General features: G+C 44.7%; 1 protein-coding gene across 7 annotated transcripts in view; it reads right to left on the bottom strand.

Moving 5' to 3' along the window:
- LOC108942122 (IQ motif and SEC7 domain-containing protein 3-like) overlaps positions 1-19,226 on the bottom strand; it is a 73,422-nt gene extending 54,196 nt beyond the window's left edge. For all 7 annotated transcript variants that reach the window (XM_018765252.2, XM_018765253.2, XM_029251613.1 and 4 more), the window contains exons 1-2: positions 18,603-19,226; positions 4,607-4,675 (exon numbers count right to left, since the gene is read on the bottom strand). In XM_018765252.2, the coding sequence (XP_018620768.2) occupies positions 4,607-4,675; positions 18,603-19,096 (563 nt within the window). In that variant the 5' untranslated portion in view covers positions 19,097-19,226. The remainder of the gene's footprint in view (positions 1-4,606; positions 4,676-18,602) is intronic.
- Between the last annotated feature and the right edge of the window lie 3,279 nt (positions 19,227-22,505).

Genomic DNA, 22,505 nt, shown 5'->3' with positions numbered 1-22,505 from the left:
TCCGCTCACCGTTAAATCCAGAAGACGCACGTGTACAAAATCACTAGAACACAACGGGCTCATACTTTCTATTCCCCTTTTCCCTCATCATTTATCTTACTTTTTTATTTTGTTGTTTTGCTCTGCCCCTGTGCGGCACGGTGGCACAGCAAGGCTCTCGGAGCTCCTTAGCCGGGATCTCATTCACAGCAGCATCTTTATGAGCTCGGATGATTGGTGCTTCACCATGTGGACGATTCCTTCCTGGCACCCGTTTGATTTGTCAGTAAATACCCTAGACGTCATGTGGCTGGCATTGCTGTGTCAGCAGGCACTCGGAACGCCGCTTTCTGTTACCACCGACCGCATCTTTCTCCACGTCTGCATTTTCTCCAGTATCTCAATCCAAAAACTCGCTGACGTACGATTATGTTTCACGTGGAGAACAAAACAGCCTTTTATCTGCTCTTCTAGACTACTTTAAATTTTCATCTGATCTTTTTCAGCAGCTTTTTACAGTGATGGAGCACTTGGTGAGTCCAGGATTTGGGTAGAAGCCCATATCCGTGTCGGTATGCAAGTTCCTGTGAGACGACAGCATCTTTGGTTTTGAACGTTGAGTGTGTGTGTGTGTGTGTGTGTGTTTCTGGTCCTGGGAAGAATAGCAGCGAGATTTAGTGAATATATTCGGGCTGCCAGAGGTGCTTTGCTGCAAAAAAACAGGAGCGAAACCGCAAAAAGCAGGGTGGGGAGAGGTTTACCATGGTAACTGAGATGTGTCTCGTGGACTCGTGTCTTGTCCCATTGCAAAGTGATGAAAAGCAGGTGGATTTTACAGCAGAAAACAACATTTCAGCATTCTCTGAGGACGTTTATTGGCTGTATCAAAGGTAAAGCAGATGATCAGGAAGCCAAACCTTTCAAAGCCAAGGGGCTAGACAGCATTCGGGCTATACTGTATATTTCACACTTACATGCAACATGATGAATTTCTTCATAGCAGTGCAGCTCTACCATATGTCACATGAAATATTATTAAACACAGATATATAGGCCAGAAGTACGAGGGTGAATAGGAGAGCTGGCAGACTAAACAGTGCAATAAATATTCAAAACCTTATCTGAATTTGCAGCCTTGCTGGGCTTAACACCTCAATTCAAGTCAAAGTGTTTCTACATTTCCGTCTACATGTCAGACACCATAGTTCCAACACACCGGTGCTGCTGCGTATGTTTTGTTTGTGCAAGCTCTAGACGAGCAGACCTACGGAAAATGTTAAAGCCTAAATCTAAAAATCCTGGAGGCTCTGGAGTCCATGGGGTTTTTGATACCGAGTAAAAGCACACTAGTGTCACACCACACACATTAATCACAAGCTTTGCTGAAGTCGGCCTTGATCACAGGAACGTTGTAATGAGGGAGGGTTGTGCAAGTCTGCTTGATGTACGAAAGTGTCATGTGTGAAATTCCCTGCCTTGCCACCGATCAGTAGCAGTGCTGCAACAGAACAGCAGCCAGAGCACAGGGCTGTTTGCAGGACCGCTGCTCTTGGGCGGCATGGTGGTACAGCGAGTGGGTGGTACGAGAGGATATGGGTTTGATCCCCTTTTAGTCTGTGTGGAGTTTGCATGTTCTCCCCGTGTCTGTGTGGGTTTCCTCCGGGTGCTCTGGTTTCCTCCCACAGTCTAGACATGCTGCTCAGCTTCCCCATAGTGTGCGAGTGACAGAGAGAGTGTGTTTCACTGATGTATGGATGAGTGACCCAGTGCAAGCAGTGTAAGTGACCTTGGTGAATAAGGTGTGTGGGCTGAGAACACTACATAGAGGTCGTTGGAGAAAAGTGTCTGCTAAGTAAATAAACGTAATATGAAAATGCTGCATGTTTGCTACCCACAGGATAGATGAGGAGCCTTTTCCTATGGGCACAACTGGACCATGAGAAATGCATTCTTGGTGCTATTCTATTGGTTTAATGTTGCTTTTATGAGAAGACACTTGTAGCTGTAAGAGCCTACGGAGGGATGCTGTACAGGAGATGGTAAGTACTTTTCATATGGTAGCACCGCAGGGAGTCTCCTGTGACTTGCTTTTGCATTACAAGTTCAGTGCCTTAACCGCCATATGTGGTACCCGAATGGAGGCCTGCGCCGATGCACACAAGCTGCTTTCCGAGTGACATGCTCCCACCTCCCGCCCAAAGCGCTAGCGAACGAGTGGTCTCGCAGATGGCGCCCATGTTTTCCAAAGCTTCCGACATCGGCACAAATGCGAAAATCAAGCATCGTTGCGGTGTCGGGACCAGAGACGTCATCGCGGCCGCTTGGCGGCGAAGAAGGAAAGTCATTCGAGGAGGGGTAAAACAGACGTGCCTTACGTGCCTTCGCCATGCTGCCTCCCTACAGGTGGAAGCTCTCCATCCAGCGGACTGAGGGAATAAGGAGCACATTCCATAGCAGCCTCACATGGAAATTTCGAAAAAGGGCTCTGCTGATGGCCCAGGGCAGCTGTCATTAGCGAGCACACATGCCTGTTCACATTACCTTGCCTTGACCTGGGCTGCTGAGCCAAACAGGCGACAGACGGATTTGTTATATAAACAAGCACAAGTTAATTGGGCCGCTTTGTAAACCACCTGGGCTGCTTCCAAAGTGCATATTAAAAAACACAGTCTAAATTTGCTTGCTTTACTCCCCTGGGAAAACGAACACAATACGACTGATTCGAATTTTTTAAACGAAACTTTGTGTGATTTAAGCAACAGTAAATGTTGTTCCTTGAGCAGCGGCGAAGCTCACGGTTCTTGCCCTGGTAAAGGTAAACAAATTGCAGCATTTAGAGCGGCCTCTCGAAATCACAGCGCTATTTGATTGAGTTAGTCTGCGAGTGGAATGGGAATAGGAGAGCAGCCAAGTGTTGCTATGGCCACAAAAACTGGGGGCTATTGCAGAGGCATTGATTGCAGGTTTAAGCAAGGCTGTCATTACAGCGCACAAACACATAGATACAGAGCATGAAAAAAGCAGCATTTCACACCAAACCAGATAGCTGCACATCTTCGCTGTTCCGAAATGCTTAGCATCAATAAACATTTGGGTCTGAGAGGTTACATTTGCTCGACTAATTCATGAAAGGGAGCATCACAAATACTCTAGAATAAATATAACCGCCCCATCATCGATGCAGCATACCGATATAATAAATTAAAAGTATGTGTATTTGCAGCTTTCAGTAATCCATAAGAGAGGGATTCTCTGCACGCCCAGAACAATAAAAACAAGTTATTTGGGCCAGTTGCCAAATCGGGGTAGAGAGCTTATGGGCTCATTTGTTTATTTATGCCACGCGTTCTGTTACTGCAGAAGTGAGATTTAAGGCTGCCACAAGATACCATTAGAACGACTAAGTACACATGAAAAACATATAAAGAGCCGTCAGCTGGGAAAGGAGAATAATTAATTCACAAAGATTCCTGAGTACATTACTTTAATCTAACTTTTAAATATGTAATAAAAGTTGCAGACAAATTAATGCTGAGTTTCTTTAAGCTGCATTCTAATTACATTAATTCACTTAGCTGATGCTTTTCTCCAAAGTGACTTAGAATACTAAGCTAACTATGATTATTTACCCATTTTTACAGCTGGGTCATTTTTACTGGAGGAAAATAGGGTAAGTACCATGCTCAGGGGTACTACAGCTGAAGGTGGGATTTAAACCTGTAACCTTGAGGTCCAAAATCAGCAGCTCTACCCACCACACTTCTAGCTGCCCCTAATTAACCCTAAGAGTTAATGCTTGCCAGTTTTACTGTATAGTACTGTATGGTTTACTGTGTGCCCTTGGTTAGTGCAGTTAGCTGTTTAGGGAAAATGACGTGGATGACAGGTGGACCAAAGACTCCTGCTGATGCAGCAACACAAAAAAGTCCCTTCCAGACGTAGAGCAGCGAAAGTAAAAAGAGCCAAACAGTCATAAAAATGCACAGCTGCCACTGGAACACCAGCAATTGAAATTCAGTATGTGAACAAACTCGTGTCCTTCGGGATAGACAGTCCTCCCTACAATGAGAGTAACTTGGATCCTGGATCAGAAAACAACTTAAATAATTATTTGCTTCAAAATTAATTCAATCAATTGGTTCCAGTGGTTTATTGTTTACAGCGACACAGTGCTTTTCTTTTGTAAAGCAGTGGTTGTTCCTTTTGTCGGAGACACAGCACGTGATTCTAGGTCGACTCTGAAGAAATAAAAATAAACAGCAAATTTGGGGATCACTTGTACCTTTGTCGTTTCTGTTATCTCTTTCGTTACTAGTATTAATTCAATGAGAACTTTCACACAAAGCTACTTGTACAGCTCACTTAAGGACTCAAGTAAGTCCTGAACCTTCAACCCCTTGGTCAGAAGTCATGGATCCCTAGGGGCAACACTAGGTCTTCTTCTGTAAATGATTGCAACATGCCCTTAGAAGCAAGAAGCTTGTATCCCTTTATTCTTTTGGCACCTGTCAGGATAGAGGGGTGACTGAGATCACTGGAAGGCCGATGACTTATAACCACAGCAATATAGAAATGAAAAGCTTGTAGAAATAGTGGCCAGCTTTGGTGCTATTAATCCCAGACCTACCTTGTGCAGCCTTCCCCTTCGGGAGCATCAGGAGCCGGGCAGCAGAATTGGTGGAGGACCGTCTGGTTCCTGGGGAGAGGAGCGAGCCAGGTGACTTACTGGGACTAATAAAATGTTCATTTACTTTAATAAAACATTTGTCAAGGGTACTGTTGAAAAGTCACTCATTCAGTTCCTCTGTCCATGTTAATATTACTGTAAAGTGGTATTCCAGCCAGGGTTACTGTGACTGAGAAACCAGATTGAAGCCTCTGTATTAAAACAAAAGCCAAAGCTGTCATGTAGGACACCTCACTATGGCTTACATGCATTGCATTTTGGCTTTTAAAAGCAGAAAAAAAATAAAGTGCTCTATGACATCACTGCACCCCCCCCCCACCCCCCAACCCGCAACCCCCATCAAAGTGTCAGGAAATTACTAAGCCCTTGACATGTTTTAGCAATTATCAAAAATGTCTTGCTGCATTTCTGCTGGGGTCACCCCATGGCAGACCAATGTCCTCACTGCTGGAGACCACCGTGAAAAGGCCACCAAAGATGTGACATTTACGAAACAGCACAAGGAGCCCTCTGCGAATGCCTTTAAGAAGACAAACCCGGGATCACTCCAACTCAGGGGCTACAATGACCTGACATGCTTGGCATATCGTCCATGGGCTCAAACTCCATATTTACAATGTTTGTAGTCTTTCCTCAATTCCATAGTTCCACCACGTTAGTTCAACTTGTTACTGTGTATTTCTGATCATCTCTTTATGCATCGTTCAACATCAGGCTCGACAACGACAGACCAAACGGGGAGACGCTTGAGGGGAGACACGGCCATTAGTGCATGACTGGGATGACACTCCATCTCCCTAAGTTTGTTTTCTGTCATCCTCTCAGAGTAGAGCCACAAGCTTCCAAATATTTGACTTAGAGCCCTAAAAGGGCTCAGGATTATGGATGGAAGTTGATGCATCACACACCCTGTTGTGATGAACTTGCCTTTTTGTTGCATAGCTAGAAGTCACATAGTGTTATTCTTTGACATAAATGCTGATGAGCCAAAAATACACACACATTTTCAGAACCGCTCGTCCCATACGGGGTCGCAGGGAACCGGAGCCTACCCGGTAACACAGGGCATAAGGCCAGAGGGGGAGGGGACACACCCAGGACGGGACGCCAGTCCGCCACAAGGCACTCCAAGTGGGACTCGAACCCCAGACCCACCGGAGAGCAGGATTGTGGCCCTACCCACTGCACCACCGCACCCCCTGAGCCAAAAATAATTTTATAGAATTTAAGTAATGTTAGGACAGCAAATGCATTTTGTGCTGTTGGATTTAATACCTTTTTTTACAGCTGAACTTCATCATTTATCCTTATCCCTTACATTTCCAGCTTCTGAAGTGAAGTGCAGTTTGTGAACAGACCGTGAATATAGAATATTGTATTTACATACAATGTCTTCCATAAAAAATTCAGCATCATTTGCTGAAGTGCTCTCAAATCATGTTAGAGAACACGCACAAGGCACATTTTTTCATTTGCACACATTTTTTGACATTTCACTTGAGACATTGCCATTCGGCTACATGTCTCCACTTTTTGAGCTCCTATTTCTCCCCTTCGTCATTTTTTTCCTCTGGCTCTTATCAGAGGTTCCCAGCCCGAAAGACTGTGCCACAATGATGCAGTGGAGGAGTTTGTCATGACAACCCACATATTGTGTGGAAGGATTCAATACATGTTGAGTGATCATATGCCAGTCTATGTATGGACAAAGAACAATGAGCTCATGTGTCAAGAACGAATGAAGAATGAATCAGTCATCTAAGATGCAACAAATGTTCTGAACCCCTGATTAGTTCATTTTCTCATTCCCTGAAATGAACTCCATATGGCACAAATGTAGCAGGATACCCATCCATCATTTGTTATGTATTCATTTATATATGTAGCAGTTATTCAAATTAAATGTTAGTTAAACAACAAATTACACAAATCAATCATGCTGTTAGGCTACACTAATGGCATAAAATCTCATCTGTGATTTTAGACTGAATATTCTACATATAGGGGGGTGCGGTGGTGCAGTCGGTTGGACCGGGTCCTGCTCTTCAGTGGGTCTGGGGTTCGAGTCCCGCTTGAGGTGCCTTGCAACGGACTGGCGTCCCGTCCTGGGTGTGTCCCCTCCCCCTCTGGCCTTACGCCCTGTGTTACCGGGTAGGCTCTGGTTCCCCGCAACCCCATAAGGGACGAGCGGTTCCGAAAATGTGTGTGTGTGTGTGTGTGTATTCTACATATAGCCAGGCAAATTTTCAGTTATTGTTAAATAAAAGCATGCTAATTTTTGATGGTTTTGTTGTCATTCAGACTGTCTTCTTCATCATAAATTTATTACAAAACACTCACTCGCTATAATTCACTTTCACTAACTACTTGTGTTTATCAGAGTTTATCCTGGAGGCATATGGTGCGAGGAACTATGGATGGAATGCCAGTCTATTGCAGGGTAATCTCACATACTCATTCACGACACATATAAGCACTACGGGCATTTTAAAGATGCCAGTTCACCTGAAACACGTGTTTCGATTGTATGAGGGAATCAGAACGCCCAGAGAAAACCCCCACCAACACAGGGAGTAAAGGGAAGTAAGGGTAAGAGGAAATACCCCAGTGACCACCAGAGGATACACAGTAATTCAGCAGCCCTGATTCTAATGATTCAGTAAGGAAATCAGACAATCAAAAAACCATACAGAACTTTAAAAGAGAGACAAAGGCATTCACTGCTCCTGTTTTCATGCCTATTGTTCTAAATACCTGTTGTGTTCTTTTGTACCTCACCTTGATGGATTTCCGTCCATCATCAATAACCACTTGTCCCGAGCGGGGTCGCGGTGAGCCAGAGCCTAACCCGACAACACAGGGCGCAAGGCTGAAAGGGGAGGGGACACACCCAGGACGGAACACCGGTCCGTTGCAAAGCACCCGAAGCAGGGCTCAAACCCCAGATCCACCACGCAGCGGGCACCGGCCAAACCTGCCACACCACCACATTCTCTTGATGAATTTCTCGCTGCCAATCTTGTCGCCACCTCCAAGTTCTCCATTCTCTGTGTCGCCTGAATCCCCGTGTTTCCAGAATCCCCAAGTATCCCCATCGCCATGTCCCCAAGTCCCAGCATGTCTTTCTTCTGAAGTTTTCAAGTTGCTCAAGCACAAAGAATTGCCCTGATAACCTTGCACTTTGCAGTTGAGTATAGCACCACAACATAAACTCTGCACTTGACTCCACCAACATTCACACCTCTTCGTCATTGTGACAGGAAGAATGTGTAAACTACACTCGGGCTGAGCTGGATTTGGACCTAAATTTATAATCCCAAGCCAAGAAGCTGCAGGACACCAGCACTACCCATTACACCAGCACTGTGTTTAGGTTATAAATTTATGTAAAATAAGTGGGGTTGTGGTTGGAGTCACTGCCTTGTACTTTAAGAGCCCAGGTTTGAATCCTACCTCCTGCTTACATCGAATAGATCTAGTAAAGGTTATCCAGGTGTTCACATATGTAAACCATTGTAAGTATCTTAACATGTTCAGTTGTCTGAAGGAGAACAGGTAGCACAGTGATTACAACTGCTTCCTTTGAATTTAAAGGGGGCGGGTTTGAATCCTGCCTGCTGCTGTCGTAGTGCTGAGCAAGGTGCGTAGCCTAAAATGTGTTATAGTAAAAACTAGCCAGCTGTACGAATGGATATCTCATTGTAAGTTGCTTAACGCTGTAAGTAACTTTGAAGACCTGCATCAGGTAGGTGTAATGTGAAAACTGTCTGCGTCACCCTTGAAGGTTTCTCTAAGCAGATGGTGTTAATATGACAAAGAAGATCAGAGACTACTGATAATAAAACAGGCATAGCAGGACTAGGGTTGACAGCTACTCCCCACTTGCTCACCATGCTGTCCTTGATGAGGTCACCTGCCAGACCAATGAATAATCCACTGCTTGCTCATCAGCAAAGGCCCCCTGTTCTGGGTGGAATGAATTAAGTACAGCTGGCAGCGCTTATTTCATTACTCGCAGGCGAGGCGAGTGGGTTCCATTAAACCTGGGTCGGGGTGTCACTGCACTGCAAGGAGCGGCTCTTCAGCACCCTGGCGGGACGACTCCTTTGTCGGCCCCGAGGTAAATGCACATTAGTCTCTAGTTCATCCTCTGCTTTTCTATTTGGGGCTTCTGTGTGTCCTTAACAACCCCTTAATGCCACAGAATCTGTTGAAGTTGCTTGCTCATTGGGGGAAAACATCCACTCCATTTCTGGCTGTGCTTGGGATTTGGACCTGCCTGTGTAGTATCACTGTAGACAGATGTGACTTGTCCCATGTGGCACCGAAAGAGGAAGTCTTCAGAGCGTGCAGCATTATACTATGTCGTACCATAACATAAGCGGTTATTTAGCTTCCACTAAGGATCCCATTACTCGGTGGAGCAGAAATATTAAATAATGCAGGGTGGCACACGTTTAATGAATGCATTCAAGAGGGCTGCATTAGGCTTGGATAGTCTATTGCAACATTTTGCCAACCTAAAATGAACTGCAAATTTGATAAAATGAGGCTATTCATCATGCACTTTAAAGAAGATGGGGACCACCGTGCACAGAGTCACACGCTCACAGAGTATCTGCAAGCCGACATCATGGTTCACCTGACAGCTTATGGCCTTCCACGCAAAGGGACATGGAATGGTGAACTGGCTACAGACATGCTCATGCTTTCGAGTGACTCGACCCTGAGTTCCAGTCAACCCTCTACGTGGTGACAAGGAGGCCTCTTAACTCCTATAGCTGCCCGGATCAAATTTAAGACCCTGATTATGCCCTACAAATGCATCAGCAGAACTGCTCCCAACTATCTACAAGACTGGATCATCTGCTATACCCCAACCAGACTGCTACACTCTTCCACATCTGCCCACGCACAAAAGGTAAAGCACAAAGGTTCTCGGTTCTGGTTCCACTGTGGTGGAACGACCTCCCCTTCTCACTCAGAACTGCTGAATCTCTGTCCACGTTTAAAAAGGGTCTTAAAACTCACCTTTTCCAGACTAACTTCACCCGTGATCTAAGTTCATGTAATGTGTAAATGTTCATGCACTATAACTTTGAGATCTTACCTGTTAAACAATGCATAAACCTTCATGTAGCTACTCCAGTCATGTCAGCCCATGGGGATATTGGTTATAGTCTTAGCCATTCAGTCACACTCACTACACTTCTCCCCCAGCAGCATCCAGTTATCTGCCCCCTGACACTCACCCAGGGCCCTGGCAAATTGTAAGGATTGTCTTTGAACTGCTGCTTCACACACACTCAAGGACATATAGTGTGTATGACAGACCCATAATATCTTTGTAGGCACTGCTTACACAGGATTAGACTTGGCCAGTGGACCAGAGAATCTGCATGCTTACTGTACGTGGTGACGCACACAAATCAGACCACTCGCTCGTGAGCAGCGACTGAGTGGAAATCATCCTTGCTGGAGATGATTTTTTTTTTTTTTTTCTCTTTTTTCCCCATTCACTGAAGAGATGGATCTGGATGCTTTCTCTTGGACTGTTAAAAATAGAGCAGCAGGCCCGGCTTATCTGGAGCCGTGGCAGGGAACCGTCTGTTTTCAGCCCGCATCATCCAGTAAGGCTGCCAAGCCCTTATTCTTTCCCTCGTTCTCTTCCCCCACACCCCGGGGCCCACGAGCCTGCTGCCACCTCCTCCCCCACCCCTTGCCTTGCTCACCCCCCTCCTCAGTTACTGCAAGACTTATGTAACACAGGAGTTATGACTACAGCAGGAGCAACGAAAACCAAAGGGAATTTAAATGAGGAACGCTGGCAGCACAGCACTTCGTGCATCGTGTCGCACTATTTCCCAACCCGTGACACAATTAAACCCGCCCACCCAAAACATGTAGACCACAGGGTTCCACACCCAGATGTTCCTTCGGCATCACTGTTCTGATACACTGCTCACTAGCCCATGATCGTACTCCGTGTCCAGTGCTTCACACGTTAACCATGAATTACTGTTGAAAAATGTATTTATGAATATAAAAAGATATGAATATTGTTCTTTTTGGAGTTCCTGGGAGGTAGGGCAAAGCAGCATAAACATTAAAGGCTTCATGATATTCAAGAGAAGTGCAAAGGACCTGGGGGAGCAGCAGGTGGGGTCAGGGTTAGAACTTATCTCTTTGGATTTAAAAGTTTGAGGTTTCAATCCCAACTGCTGCTGTAGTACCCCTGAGGAAAGTACCTATCCAAAAAATTGCCCACCTGTTTAAATGAATAACCGCAAGCAGCTTGGCATTGCAAAAAAGCATCAGCTAAATAAAGAGATGCAAATATAGGACTTAATGGAGAGTCGTGAGCTGCTTTCCAGTTGATTCCTTTCTATCTCAACTCTAAATGTGAAAAATGAAATAGCCCCATTATGAGTTTCCAGCCCATTTTCTTTAGACCAGTTTATTGTGATATTTGCATTTCATTCAGCTTTATATTTTGCAAAGAAAATGTCAAGAGCATTTGCAAAGAAAGCCTGAATTTGGATTACAGGCAGAAGTCATTCGGGATGAATTGCTGCCATTCCTGGGCTTTCAAGTATAGGATAAGGACAGAAGCATAATTGACAAACAATCAGACTGATACGTGGAGAGGAGACGGACGGAATGCTGGGCAACCATTAAATATATAACTGCCCTCCGTTTCCAGTGATATTTCAAAGTGGGCAGAAAAAAATGTTAAGATTCAAGGTCAATATGGTATTTCAGGCATTTAAATCTATTAACTCGGTGGAAGCCCGGCCTCCAACCTGAAACAGTCCAGTGACCGTCCTCTGGATTGAGACAAAGGGAACAAACGCAGAAGTGGCTCACTGTTGTCGTCGCTGCGTCCTCTTGTTCTCGGAAATTTACAGCAGCGCTACATCTCCGGGGAATGTCACAAATCAGCCCTGCCGCAGCGAGAGAAGTGCACAGACAGGCTAGAAGGGGCTCCCTCCCAAAAACACATACTGTACCTATTTTTGGCAGAGGGGAGGATGAGCAACACACCAGTCTGAGTTGAGTTCTTGGGTCCTCAGCAGCGAATCAACAATCAGACATCCATGGGGTTTCAGTCCATTGCAGCCACGCCATCACCCTTTCGCCCTCACCCTATGGCAACGCCTGGCTTCCTACAGAGGCTGCCGCCTGACCCCGGCCCCTACCCTCCCGCCTTCAGCTCCGGAGCAGCTGTTCTGCGTGAGGCAGAGATCCAGGAGAGCAAGCCTAATCAGTACCCGAGGTGTGTGGGGGGAGGCGGTGTGGGAGGAGGGGTTGTGGGTAAAGCATTAAAGGAATTTTACAAGGTTTTGCCTCTGATTTAATTTATCAACTGACAAAAGTGGGACCAATGCAGTGGAATTCACTCAGACACAGCTGGTTTGAGAGAGACCGATGACTTTCCTTGCCCCCCCGGCTAGCCTTTAACCTTGACTGCGGACTGTTGGGGTCATCATCAAAGCCGATCCTGCAGGGGGGAATACTTCTCAGATGCTATTGCCAAAGAAATGAAGTAGAACAGACACGAATGGCCTTGTAGCTCACGAACGCTTTTGACAACTCTTTCTCCTGTTTCATTTTAAAGATGAAATTAAAAGCATTTTGACATTTGCGTAACCCACGGTTACGGCGCTGATTCTTCGTGTTGAGGTGACTCACAGGAGACGGCAGGAAACATCACACATGCGATATTTTTGCTTCGGAGTGGGTGTTGAGCCCTCCTCAGGTCAACACGTTCAGGGCGGCCTTTCTTTCATGACACCCGCAAAAAAGAGAAAAAACATGCAATGAACATTTGGTATTTAGCATATAATTTATCCTTGAGGCCTAAGTGTGCAGAGCCAAGTCTTCTGGGTGAACTCTGAGTGGTTGTTGTGAACGAATTGCTGGCAAACACCTTGACTATTTTTTCCCACCTATTTTCTATGACACTATTGTTTAATTTACTAGAATATAGACTGTAAACACCAGTTGGTGAGTCACTGGGAGACAAACACTCAAACAGACCTCAGCACCAGCTACCACGTCAGGCTCGAGAGAACCAGTGGAACTCTTCGGTGTCCGGATGGGTGGGTGGGAATTAAGGATCCCTGCAATGTGCGGCCTTGCTTCATCACCATCAGCTTCATTATATTAAGTTCAATGTGTGTTCAGATAGCCAACGAAGTAAGTGGTTTTTCGGAGGGCCAGGCCGGACATCGGAAAGGTTAGCGAAAGAGAAGAACAGCTCTGCAGAATCAGAAGCACTGCTTCCAGGATCCCTGGTCCCCATATTCATGTGGACGTGGATTTCAGCAAAAAAGTACCACGCTTACTGAGCTGGAAACCCTAAATGGTCACCCTGCTGCCAGTATGAATTTTTCTCATGCCTCAAATCACTGACAGTTTTGTGAGCCCTGGTGACAATGCACTCTTCCCAAATTGGCCTGATTAGTCCTCTTCCTGGGCTTTGATGGGCGCCCAGGATGCGTGTCAATGTCTCGCGAATGAGTCAGTCAACTAAATTACTTCACTGGATTGTAAATGTTCTGGAGAAGACCTGGACTGGATGCGAGGAATCTGTCTCCACCGATCACTTAGTTCTGCCCAGTAAAGTTCGCCTGATAATGTTGCCATTTGTCTTGCTCAGAAATTCCTTATCCTCTGACATTTCCTGGTAGGCATGTCGAGAACTGAGAAAAGATCAGCCCCAAAGTGTCTCAGCTTGCATAGATGGCTGTAGACTCTCCGTTTCAGGGTCAAGAGGCGAGAGAAAATATACATATTATCATAGAACTCAATTACTGTAACTCACATTACATTAAGCACTGACTACAAGGAAATTGTACACTAATGACACTCAGCTAATCTTTGACTGCAGAGGAAAAATACCACATTAAAAATGTTTTTCATGTTATAACATTGTCTTCTATATTGAGCTTCACGGTTAAATACACTGAGGGTCACGCTGACAGCAGCCGTTTGTTTTAATTGAGTGATTTTGCAGAAATAGAAGTGCCATCGAACCTTCTCCATCTCGGCTGAGCTCCGAACATCAAAGTGGGGAAAAGGAAAAGGATGATGTATTAAATTAGGCCCTAAATCCGTCGGGATCTTCAAGAGCTAAAAACACATAACAACGTAACTCAAGGACCAGGAGAATGTCAGGGAAAAAGATGAATCCTCTTAGTTGTCAGCTTGCAGGACCTCACCGACTTTGTTCTCACAGCAAACTGTCAGTCACGCTGACAACAGTGGGTTGCTGCCTCCAAAAATATCAGTGCTTTATGTTTCTAACATTAAATATTGAGCACCCAGCTTCTGATGGCCCGCTAGAGTACAATGAATGAGTTCTAAATGAACACAGAAGACAGCAGTTTAAAAAAAATTACTAACTCCAAATGGAGTGTCATATTATGTATCTGATATTCCAGTGGCCAAGCAGTCAAGTCGCCACGGAAAAGTTGCACGTGGCTAAACGTCGCACCCTGGCCACCGGTGACCCACCGCAGCGAGAAAGCCAAGGGAAGAGGGTGCGAGTCGGCAGCTCTTCATGCAAGAGCAGTAGGAGAGCATGAATCACTGCCTCGGCTGTCACAAGTAGTTTCATGTGAAACCCCCGGAACAAAATGTCCTACCAATCATAAAAACTGTGGACGACTTTTCAGCTGGAAAATGATCACCGGAGCACTTTGTCAGCTTGTATAGTGTGGTCCTATGAAGCTGTCCCATCTTTCCAAGGGGGTAATTGAAACTTTAATCAGAGAATAGAGAGCAGGATGGTAGGGGCTCCTGCGGTGGGATTCTCCCTGCAGAAGCACAGCCCTGTGGCGTAGTCCACGGTGCGAGCTCATGCATAACCACAGGAGAGACACGTGACTGTGCAAAGAGGTAATGTGCAATAACCCTGATTTTGCACTACACTCACTGCAGCACATTTAGCTGTCTATTTACTGCAGCACTCAAGGTTTGTTGCATTGGATAAGGGGCATCTGATGAATCAAGAAATGAAAATATTAACCTGAGGTCCATTCACATACATTCACGTGCACATCAGGAGAAATATGAATTCAAAAGGACTGTTTTTTTTATTGAACTCACATTAAAATAGCATCAAATATTGTAGAGAAAGCTCTAACAATATACCATTCAAAGTACACACACACACACACACACATTTTCGGAACCGCTTGTCCCATACGGGGTCACAGGGAACCGGAGCCTACCCGGTAACACAGGGCGTAAGGCCGGAAGGGGAGGGGGACACACCCAGGACGGGACGCCAGTCCACCGCAAGGCACCCCAAGCGGGACTCGAACCCCAGACCCACCGGAGAGCAGGACCCGGTCCAACCCACTGCGCCACTGCGCCACCGCGCCCCCCCCATTCAAAGTACAGAAGCAGAAAGAATTCTCCTATCAGTAATATATTTCATCTATCACTAATATATTATTACTTTATTCAATGTGTCATTTTAACTGCGCAAAAGGCGATGACAAAGTGTTATATTTCTTTATTTCTGTAACTAATTGCCCCAGCTGCAACCCAGTAGTGAACAATGTTAAATGCATCAGCCTCACAGTCACTCTTGGCATCCACTCAAAACGAATCATTCTTCTCTGCCATGTGGGCCCATGCCTTGTTCATTTAGCTCACTGTGGACGTTTCCAGTGCTTCTGCTCCTTCATGTTCAAGGCTTTATTATCCCTCCTCTTTAAGACATCTGCATATCTGAGCTGCACTATCACTTGCTCAAAGACCCCAGAGGCCGGAGCAGCGGTTTGCAATGTCTCATCAACTAATAGACGTGCAATCTCAGCTCCTCTCGCTAATGTCAAACACGGTGTCCCATTTTTCACGATCGATACGCTAAACGAGAAATACAATGCGGCATTTATATATTTATCTGTGGGGCTGTTCCTCATTTGGGTTATTTTTCATACTCAGGCCCTGGATCAGTGCTGTGTTGGGGAATGCAGAACTGCAGAAGGACTTATTCAGCACTCTGGAGAGCTCCCAGCCCATTGGCGCTCAGGCACTGAGGCATGCTGGGTAGCCCTAAAACTTTTGCACCCGCTTCTGCTTTTTAATAGGGAGATTTACAAATGCAAGGACATTCCCTGTGGCCTCAAATTCCACAGCTGAGCATTTCCAAGAAACGCTTGTGAGGATTTAAAGGCAGAGCTCAAAACCAATTCTAAATGAATTGTCAAACCTATCTTTGCAAACACCCCAAAGAACTGGGCCAGGGTGCTGCTATGTCAGAACATGCATCTGGTCAACTAGATTATTAACTGCTTGAAGTTCTCCTTACTAATCTCTCCACTTTACCACTTGCAAATATTAGAAATGGTGATGCTTGTTATTTGAAATGGCACAGAGGACCAGCACATCATTTGCATTAACCTTTATCTAAAGTGACTTACAAGTATTTACAAGTGGGTTTCAAATTAGGGACCTTCAGATGGCAAGACTAATCACTACACTACTGCTGCCCACCTCATGTTGTGTTTCAAAACAAATCACAGCACCACCCCAAACCACCCCAATTAGTCTGCAAGCCATGCAGTAATCTGTTGATCAATAGTAAATTTCATTCGCCAGCAGTAACACCTTTATTCAGCCATTAAACCTGCACTATATCATACAGTCTGGAATCAGTGAGATTCAAGGCACTGCAGGGATAAGTACATCCTGCACTGTGCACAACTTGCCTCAGCATTGCCTTTACCCACACAGACATACATTTGTTTTGGCAAATTTTGTCTTTAAACTTTAAAGGTTTTCCAGCAACCAGACCGGTAATCTTTGATAAATATTTCAGCATGCCATAAAATAAACAACAAAACTTATGATCGTGAGGGTGTGCAGGGGCGGGTGAAGGATTCTGCTGAAATCGATGAAGCTTCATAACCATGTTTTGGTAGCATACTGAATCTGATATCTATATGGCCCTTCTCAGCAGGTGGCTGTGTTTGAAGGAGAAGAGCCCCATGGAGACTAATCAGAAGTCCCAGGGGTTGATGATCCTGCAGATCCACCCCCAAAGGACTCAACTGTAGCCCACCTCCGGTTGAAACAAAGTTCAAAGAAACCCTCTAATGAGAAATATTTCCACACTTCATTAGGCGATTCTCTGCAGTCTTCAGAGAAGACGGAAAAATAACTGCTGGAAAAAACAGAACAGCTGGTTTCATGTGGATATGGACCCTCGTAACAAATAAGAGAGTGTCCATGCTGCCATTCACACACACATTCCATATGACACTCAGACCAGCCACATCAGTCCATATTCACAACTTAACTCCATGCTCACCAGCTCAAACATTCTCTCGTAAACCAGGTCATTTCTACATCTGCTGATATGATACCTAAAAATATTCCAAACACTGATCATGTCTACCGGTGACAGATGGAAGGCGAATAAAAAAAACCATGTGCTTCTGATTTATGTAAGATGTTGCTCATTTGATCTAAACTTGTATTTACATTTATAGATTTAGCGGACGCTTATTTCCAAAGCCGCGTACAAGTCCGAGTAAACAAGGCCGATTGTATGAAGGTGATTGTGACAAATGGTGCCACAAATGTTAAAATTGAGGCTTTTAGGACACCAGTAGAGAAACTGGTCTGAAATGAAAGCATTTTCAAACACTTCTGTAATTTTAGAAGCAGAATGATGCTTTAAAGAGTGTGTAGGCTTGTTCCACAGCGCAGCATGAACATCTAACCCACAACTGATGTATAATATGAATATTATCAAAGGAGGATCTATTTTCTTGTCACAGAATGCTTTTACACACTTTTCTTAGATAAAATATTATCTCTGGAATTAAGGCACGTGAATGTGGAGAATTGTGTTTGGTGATAGAAACAGCTATAAATGTTCAAAAATGGCATGAAATTATTGATTGCCCTTATGGGGCTTGTTTGATTAATACAGAAAAATACTATATTACAGTAAAAAGCACCACATGCATTGCAGTTTCCCCTCTGAAACCGCCTTATTCCGTGTAATCTATAGATATTACCCCTTGAGATCCCCGTTTTATCAAGTCTTTCCAGCTGTTATAGAAGAAGTTACAAAGACAATCCTTGAAATGTAACGGACTATTAATTATTAATTAAATGGCCTTAAACGTGCAGCGCTCTTTCATAAATCTTTCTTGTCATCCGTGCATTAGTCATTCCTGCTCCTGCTGGTGACTGAAACTAGAATTTCGACTCCGCGTGATGTGATGTTAAAATAACCAAACGTACAACTGCGTACAAATGATTCGCACCCTGGTAAAAAAAAAAATAAAGAAAAAATGAGACGTGCTTACATCATATCCATCCCATAAAAATGTTTCGTCGTAATCGGTGTCTCCCTGGAATACCGCAACTCATTTTGAGCTAGAGAGCAAAGTTGAGATCGCTTCCAAGGAAACCGATCCCTCAACACACACACACACACACACACACACACACACAGACCGCAGCCCGAGAAGAAGACAACTTTGACCGATGCTCGTTTAAGACGTGCAGTTCTACACACACACACACACACACGGCAGCCCATGAAAAGAGGACAACTTTTTTTAACTAGTTTAACGCGTTCGTTTCTGCGCTCGTGCCACTCAACCCAGCATCATCGCATCGCGCGCTGGACGCCGCTTTCCCACCGCAGTCTGTACTGCGCCGTATTTTCCACTACTGTACTGTACTTCTTCCCCGGACACATAACTCCACGTGCCTTGCTTTGTGCGCCTTATTGGCCCGTTAATACTTGTTCTCGTTATATAATCGCTCACATTTTCTTTTGTTCGGCAACAGCCGAGGAAGAGGCTAGATGTGCGCGCGCGGCGCCGCGCGGACTTAGTTTCCGGGGCGCTGCTGCAGTTGAAGTCTTTCGCAGTAAAATTTGGTGTTCTTTCTCACTTACTCTGCCTTCCTGGCGAGTCCCACGGACCTGCACAGAGTCGCGGGGGTCTGCGGAAGCAGCGATGTGCAGCAGGGGCTCTTCTTCTTGTCCTCTTCCTCCTCCTCCTCCTCCTCCGCGGGGACCAGCTGGAGCTGCCGTGGATGTGATGGAGGGGGCGGGGGAGGCTGGCCGTGTCCGGGAAGGGTCCCGGCTCTGTCGGCGGGATGACGATGCGGGAGGACCGGCGGCTGGGGGGGAGGGTGATGCTGCTGCTGGTGCTGATGGTGCGGCTGATGGTGCTGCTGCTGCTGGTGCTGCCGATGGTGCTGCTGTTGGTGGTGGTGCGGCATCTCCTTCAGCTGCCGGTTCTCTCGCACCAGCTCCTCCATCCTCCTCTCCAGTTCGTCGATGCGCTGCCTTTGGGTCTGGATCAGGCTCTGCTGGTTCTGCACGATCGTGGTCAGTTCCTTCAGATAGAGGACCGCTTTCATGGGGTTATCTAACAGGCTCTCCATACCTGTTGTTTTTTCTTGATTTGGCGCGATCCGAGTTCGAGGCTCTCGGGAGGGATCGGAGATGCTCTCCAGCCCTGTCCTGCGCTGTCCTGTTCTGTGCTGTCCTGTACCCCTGTCCTTCCACACTGCTCCCCCTGTAACGATGCAAGATACTGATGCTGATGCTGGAGAGGAGATGGGAGGAGGAGTCCGAGTCCAGGGCTCATATCAACGCACAACGGCGAAGGCTCTTTGCATAAAAAGGCTGTTAACCCCTTCCATCCTTCCACTGAATCGTTTCCTAAAATTTCCTGTTAAAAAAAATCCCCATTGTCGCCAACTGAACGAAACGAGCGTTTGTTCCTTCCTTCTTTTTAATCACGCAAAATCATTATTACAGCACTTATCAAACGAAACAGCGATTTAACAGAACGCAGCCAACATGTAAAGTGATATTTTGTCATTTACACTGTTTACAAACACCCAGTGACCCCAGGTTATATCACTGATGATACCTCCAAATGTGCGATATATGTCTCAAAATATTTTTTTTTTTTTCGTGTTTTTGGAAGACGTTTGATTTCATTTGAAAACACTGTTGAACTGCTAAATACATAGTATTTAATATGAGGATGAACATACCTTACACACTTTTCAACAACCAAAACAGTATCAGTTATGTGTCCTTACTGTATATACTGTCATGAATGACACCTGATGTGATGACTAAATACTTCCTGTTAAAAGCAAGTTCATTTTTGACTGTTGGTTCGAGGCAAATGCCTTGATCAAGGGAACTATCACAGGAGGAGGATTTGAACTCAGAACCTTGAGATTATAAAGTGACAGCTCTTCCAAAGACAATAGGTACCATCCCCACCCTGAATGGTACACATTTCTATTTGACTGAAACATTTATAACATGCTGTTCCCAGGAGATGGTGGATTGTTTTTCACATTTTTGCACTGCTGGTGTTGGTTTCTCATGGGAATACAGACTACGGGGAAATCAAATGGGATATGCAGCAGGGTAATAGGTTCAAACCCTTGTCTTTGTAGGCCTGTAGGTAGCAGACTGACACCTCAGAGGTCTCTGCAGCCAGGTGTCAATCCTTGATTTGCATCTGTGTTTGTGGAGGACATTTACTGTGGATTAAACCTTTTGTTTGTATCAAATATATGATTGTCTCCAAAATTCCTCATTCAAAGTGTGACATATACTTTCTCTTATTGCTTCTCTTTTTCTGACCTGTAACACTGTTCACACCAATCCTCTATTCCTTGTCACTGCAAGTTTTCTGCCTCTATTGTACAGAAGGGGTCCATTTCTCAGTTTTTCCCTGATCCCAGTGGAGATGGATGATAGTAAGGCCATCAGCAGGTGGGCTTACATCAGCTGAAAATACGCACACCATCTGAACTACTTCTCCCGTACAGGGTCGCGGGGAGCCAGAGCCTAACCCCGCAACAGAGGGCATAAGGCTGGAGGGGAAGGGGACACATCCAGGACGGGACGCCAGACCATCGCAAGGCACCCCAGGGCAGGACTCGAACCCCAGGCCCACGAGAGAGCAGGAGCCGGTCCAACCCACTGCACCACCACACCCCCCAGCTGAAAAGACTACCTCCTATTGTGCTGTTCAAGAAAAGTGTCTTGAAACCTTAATTCTGGTGGCAGCTAAACCACAGTAACACCAGATGGCGTTTGGAAGCTCCCTGTAAAAAGTTTGTAAACTACGTTAGGCATTTAAATTATATTTTCATTTTCAAGTCCACCTGGTATATGCCAAAGACTATGGAAAAACATACTGTAAACCTATACATTTTTTCATATTTCATTATTTCTTTGCTAAATACACTTAGTTAACTGAAATGCCATTATATTTTAACAGTATAATCTCAGGTTCCAAGATACTGTATGTCTCTTTTTATGTACCTAAATGCATAATTGTGCATTTTCTCTAATAATTTTACATGTTGCTTGGCATAACAGGAAAAAATAGTCTGACACATTAAAAATATGATGGCTTCAGCCTATATTAATAGTTTTTTTCTATATTTCCTGAGACAAAAACTAAGAGTGAATAATAACATGGTAAAATTGTTATATGCAGTAAAAAAAACACATTCACCATAGGTAGATTAATTCATTTGTCCATTTTACACTCTTTCAGAAGATTTAATTTGATTAAATTTGAATTAAAATCAATTGCTACCCTTTTCCTCGAACAAGATATGATGTTTAGAAAGCAAGTTATTGTGCACCATATTTTAATTACTTGAGCATGTCTTTCTGTATGCCTGCTTCCTTTTATAGTTCCACATAGAATATTTGACAGCAGTGCTCCAGAGGACAGCTGCCTGAAAATTATGAAGGTTACCTTTCAGTTTTAAGCATTAATAAAGGTCTGGATCTTCTTCACATTAAACGTAACATCTTCCATTAGAGTACTATCTCCTCTACTTTGCTCGTTCGGCCCTTTATGCTCTGATTGGCTCAGGCTGCTGTCATCTATAACAACTTTTAAGGTCATTAAACTACCGTTCTCATCTGCCTAGCACTTAGAGCCATTGTCTAGAAAAGAAAAAAATGAGCACCTGCACATTTCGTTCTCTGATGTTCCTACGGTTGCCTTAAGCAATGAGTACAATTTTATTCAGCCATCATATAAATTACACAGAGGATAGATAGTAAGGATAGAACTAAGTGTAGGAAGAGACTATGTTGATCAATGAGGTCATCATGTCTGTCCACTGTGCATGGTTAATAAGTTGAAAACAGCCAAATTTTTCTATAACAGACATGAATTAGGATAGGGTAGGATAGGTATTTTATATTAAAAAAAAAAAATGAACTAACAGGTAAATCCTACCGAAATGTTTTGTGGGAGCCATGCAGTGACAAGTTTTGGGTAATAAGCTGTACCATTTCTCAATCACAAGTTCTTCCTGACACCACTGACATCATTTCTTGGGGTCCATCTGATGCAGATCACCCTGCCATCTTTAACATTCCCCGCATGCAGACCACTCAGCCGCATAATCGCATATCGATCTTTTAGTTAAAGCAAGCACATACCCAATTTAACGGGCCAGCTGCTTTGTTGGTCTTTTGTAATTGCCTAGGAATCATTAAAAATGCACAGGAAGAGGCTTACTGCTGTCCCCCGCTGTCAGGGTGCTGTGTGCCAAGTTGCTGCCAACAGTCCCGCAAGCTGAAAGTGGACTTGACCTCATGCTTTCACGGTTTTCTTGCTTGTGTACAAAAAAGGATAACAGTGGTTTTATTTTAGTCATTTCCATTTATTTTTACATAGATTTACGGCACATCAACATAGTAATTAATTCCCAAAGGGACTTACTGAACTTATTTCTTCACAACCCATTTAAATTGCTGGGAATGCACTGAAGCAATTCAGGTTAACAACCT

This window comes from Scleropages formosus, chromosome 5 (genome assembly GCF_900964775.1).
Source record: "Scleropages formosus chromosome 5, fSclFor1.1, whole genome shotgun sequence".
NCBI classification, from domain to species: Eukaryota; Metazoa; Chordata; class Actinopteri; order Osteoglossiformes; family Osteoglossidae; genus Scleropages; species Scleropages formosus.
The sequence above is the reverse complement of the archived record's forward strand: the minus strand, read 5'-3'. Positions and strand labels throughout refer to the sequence as shown.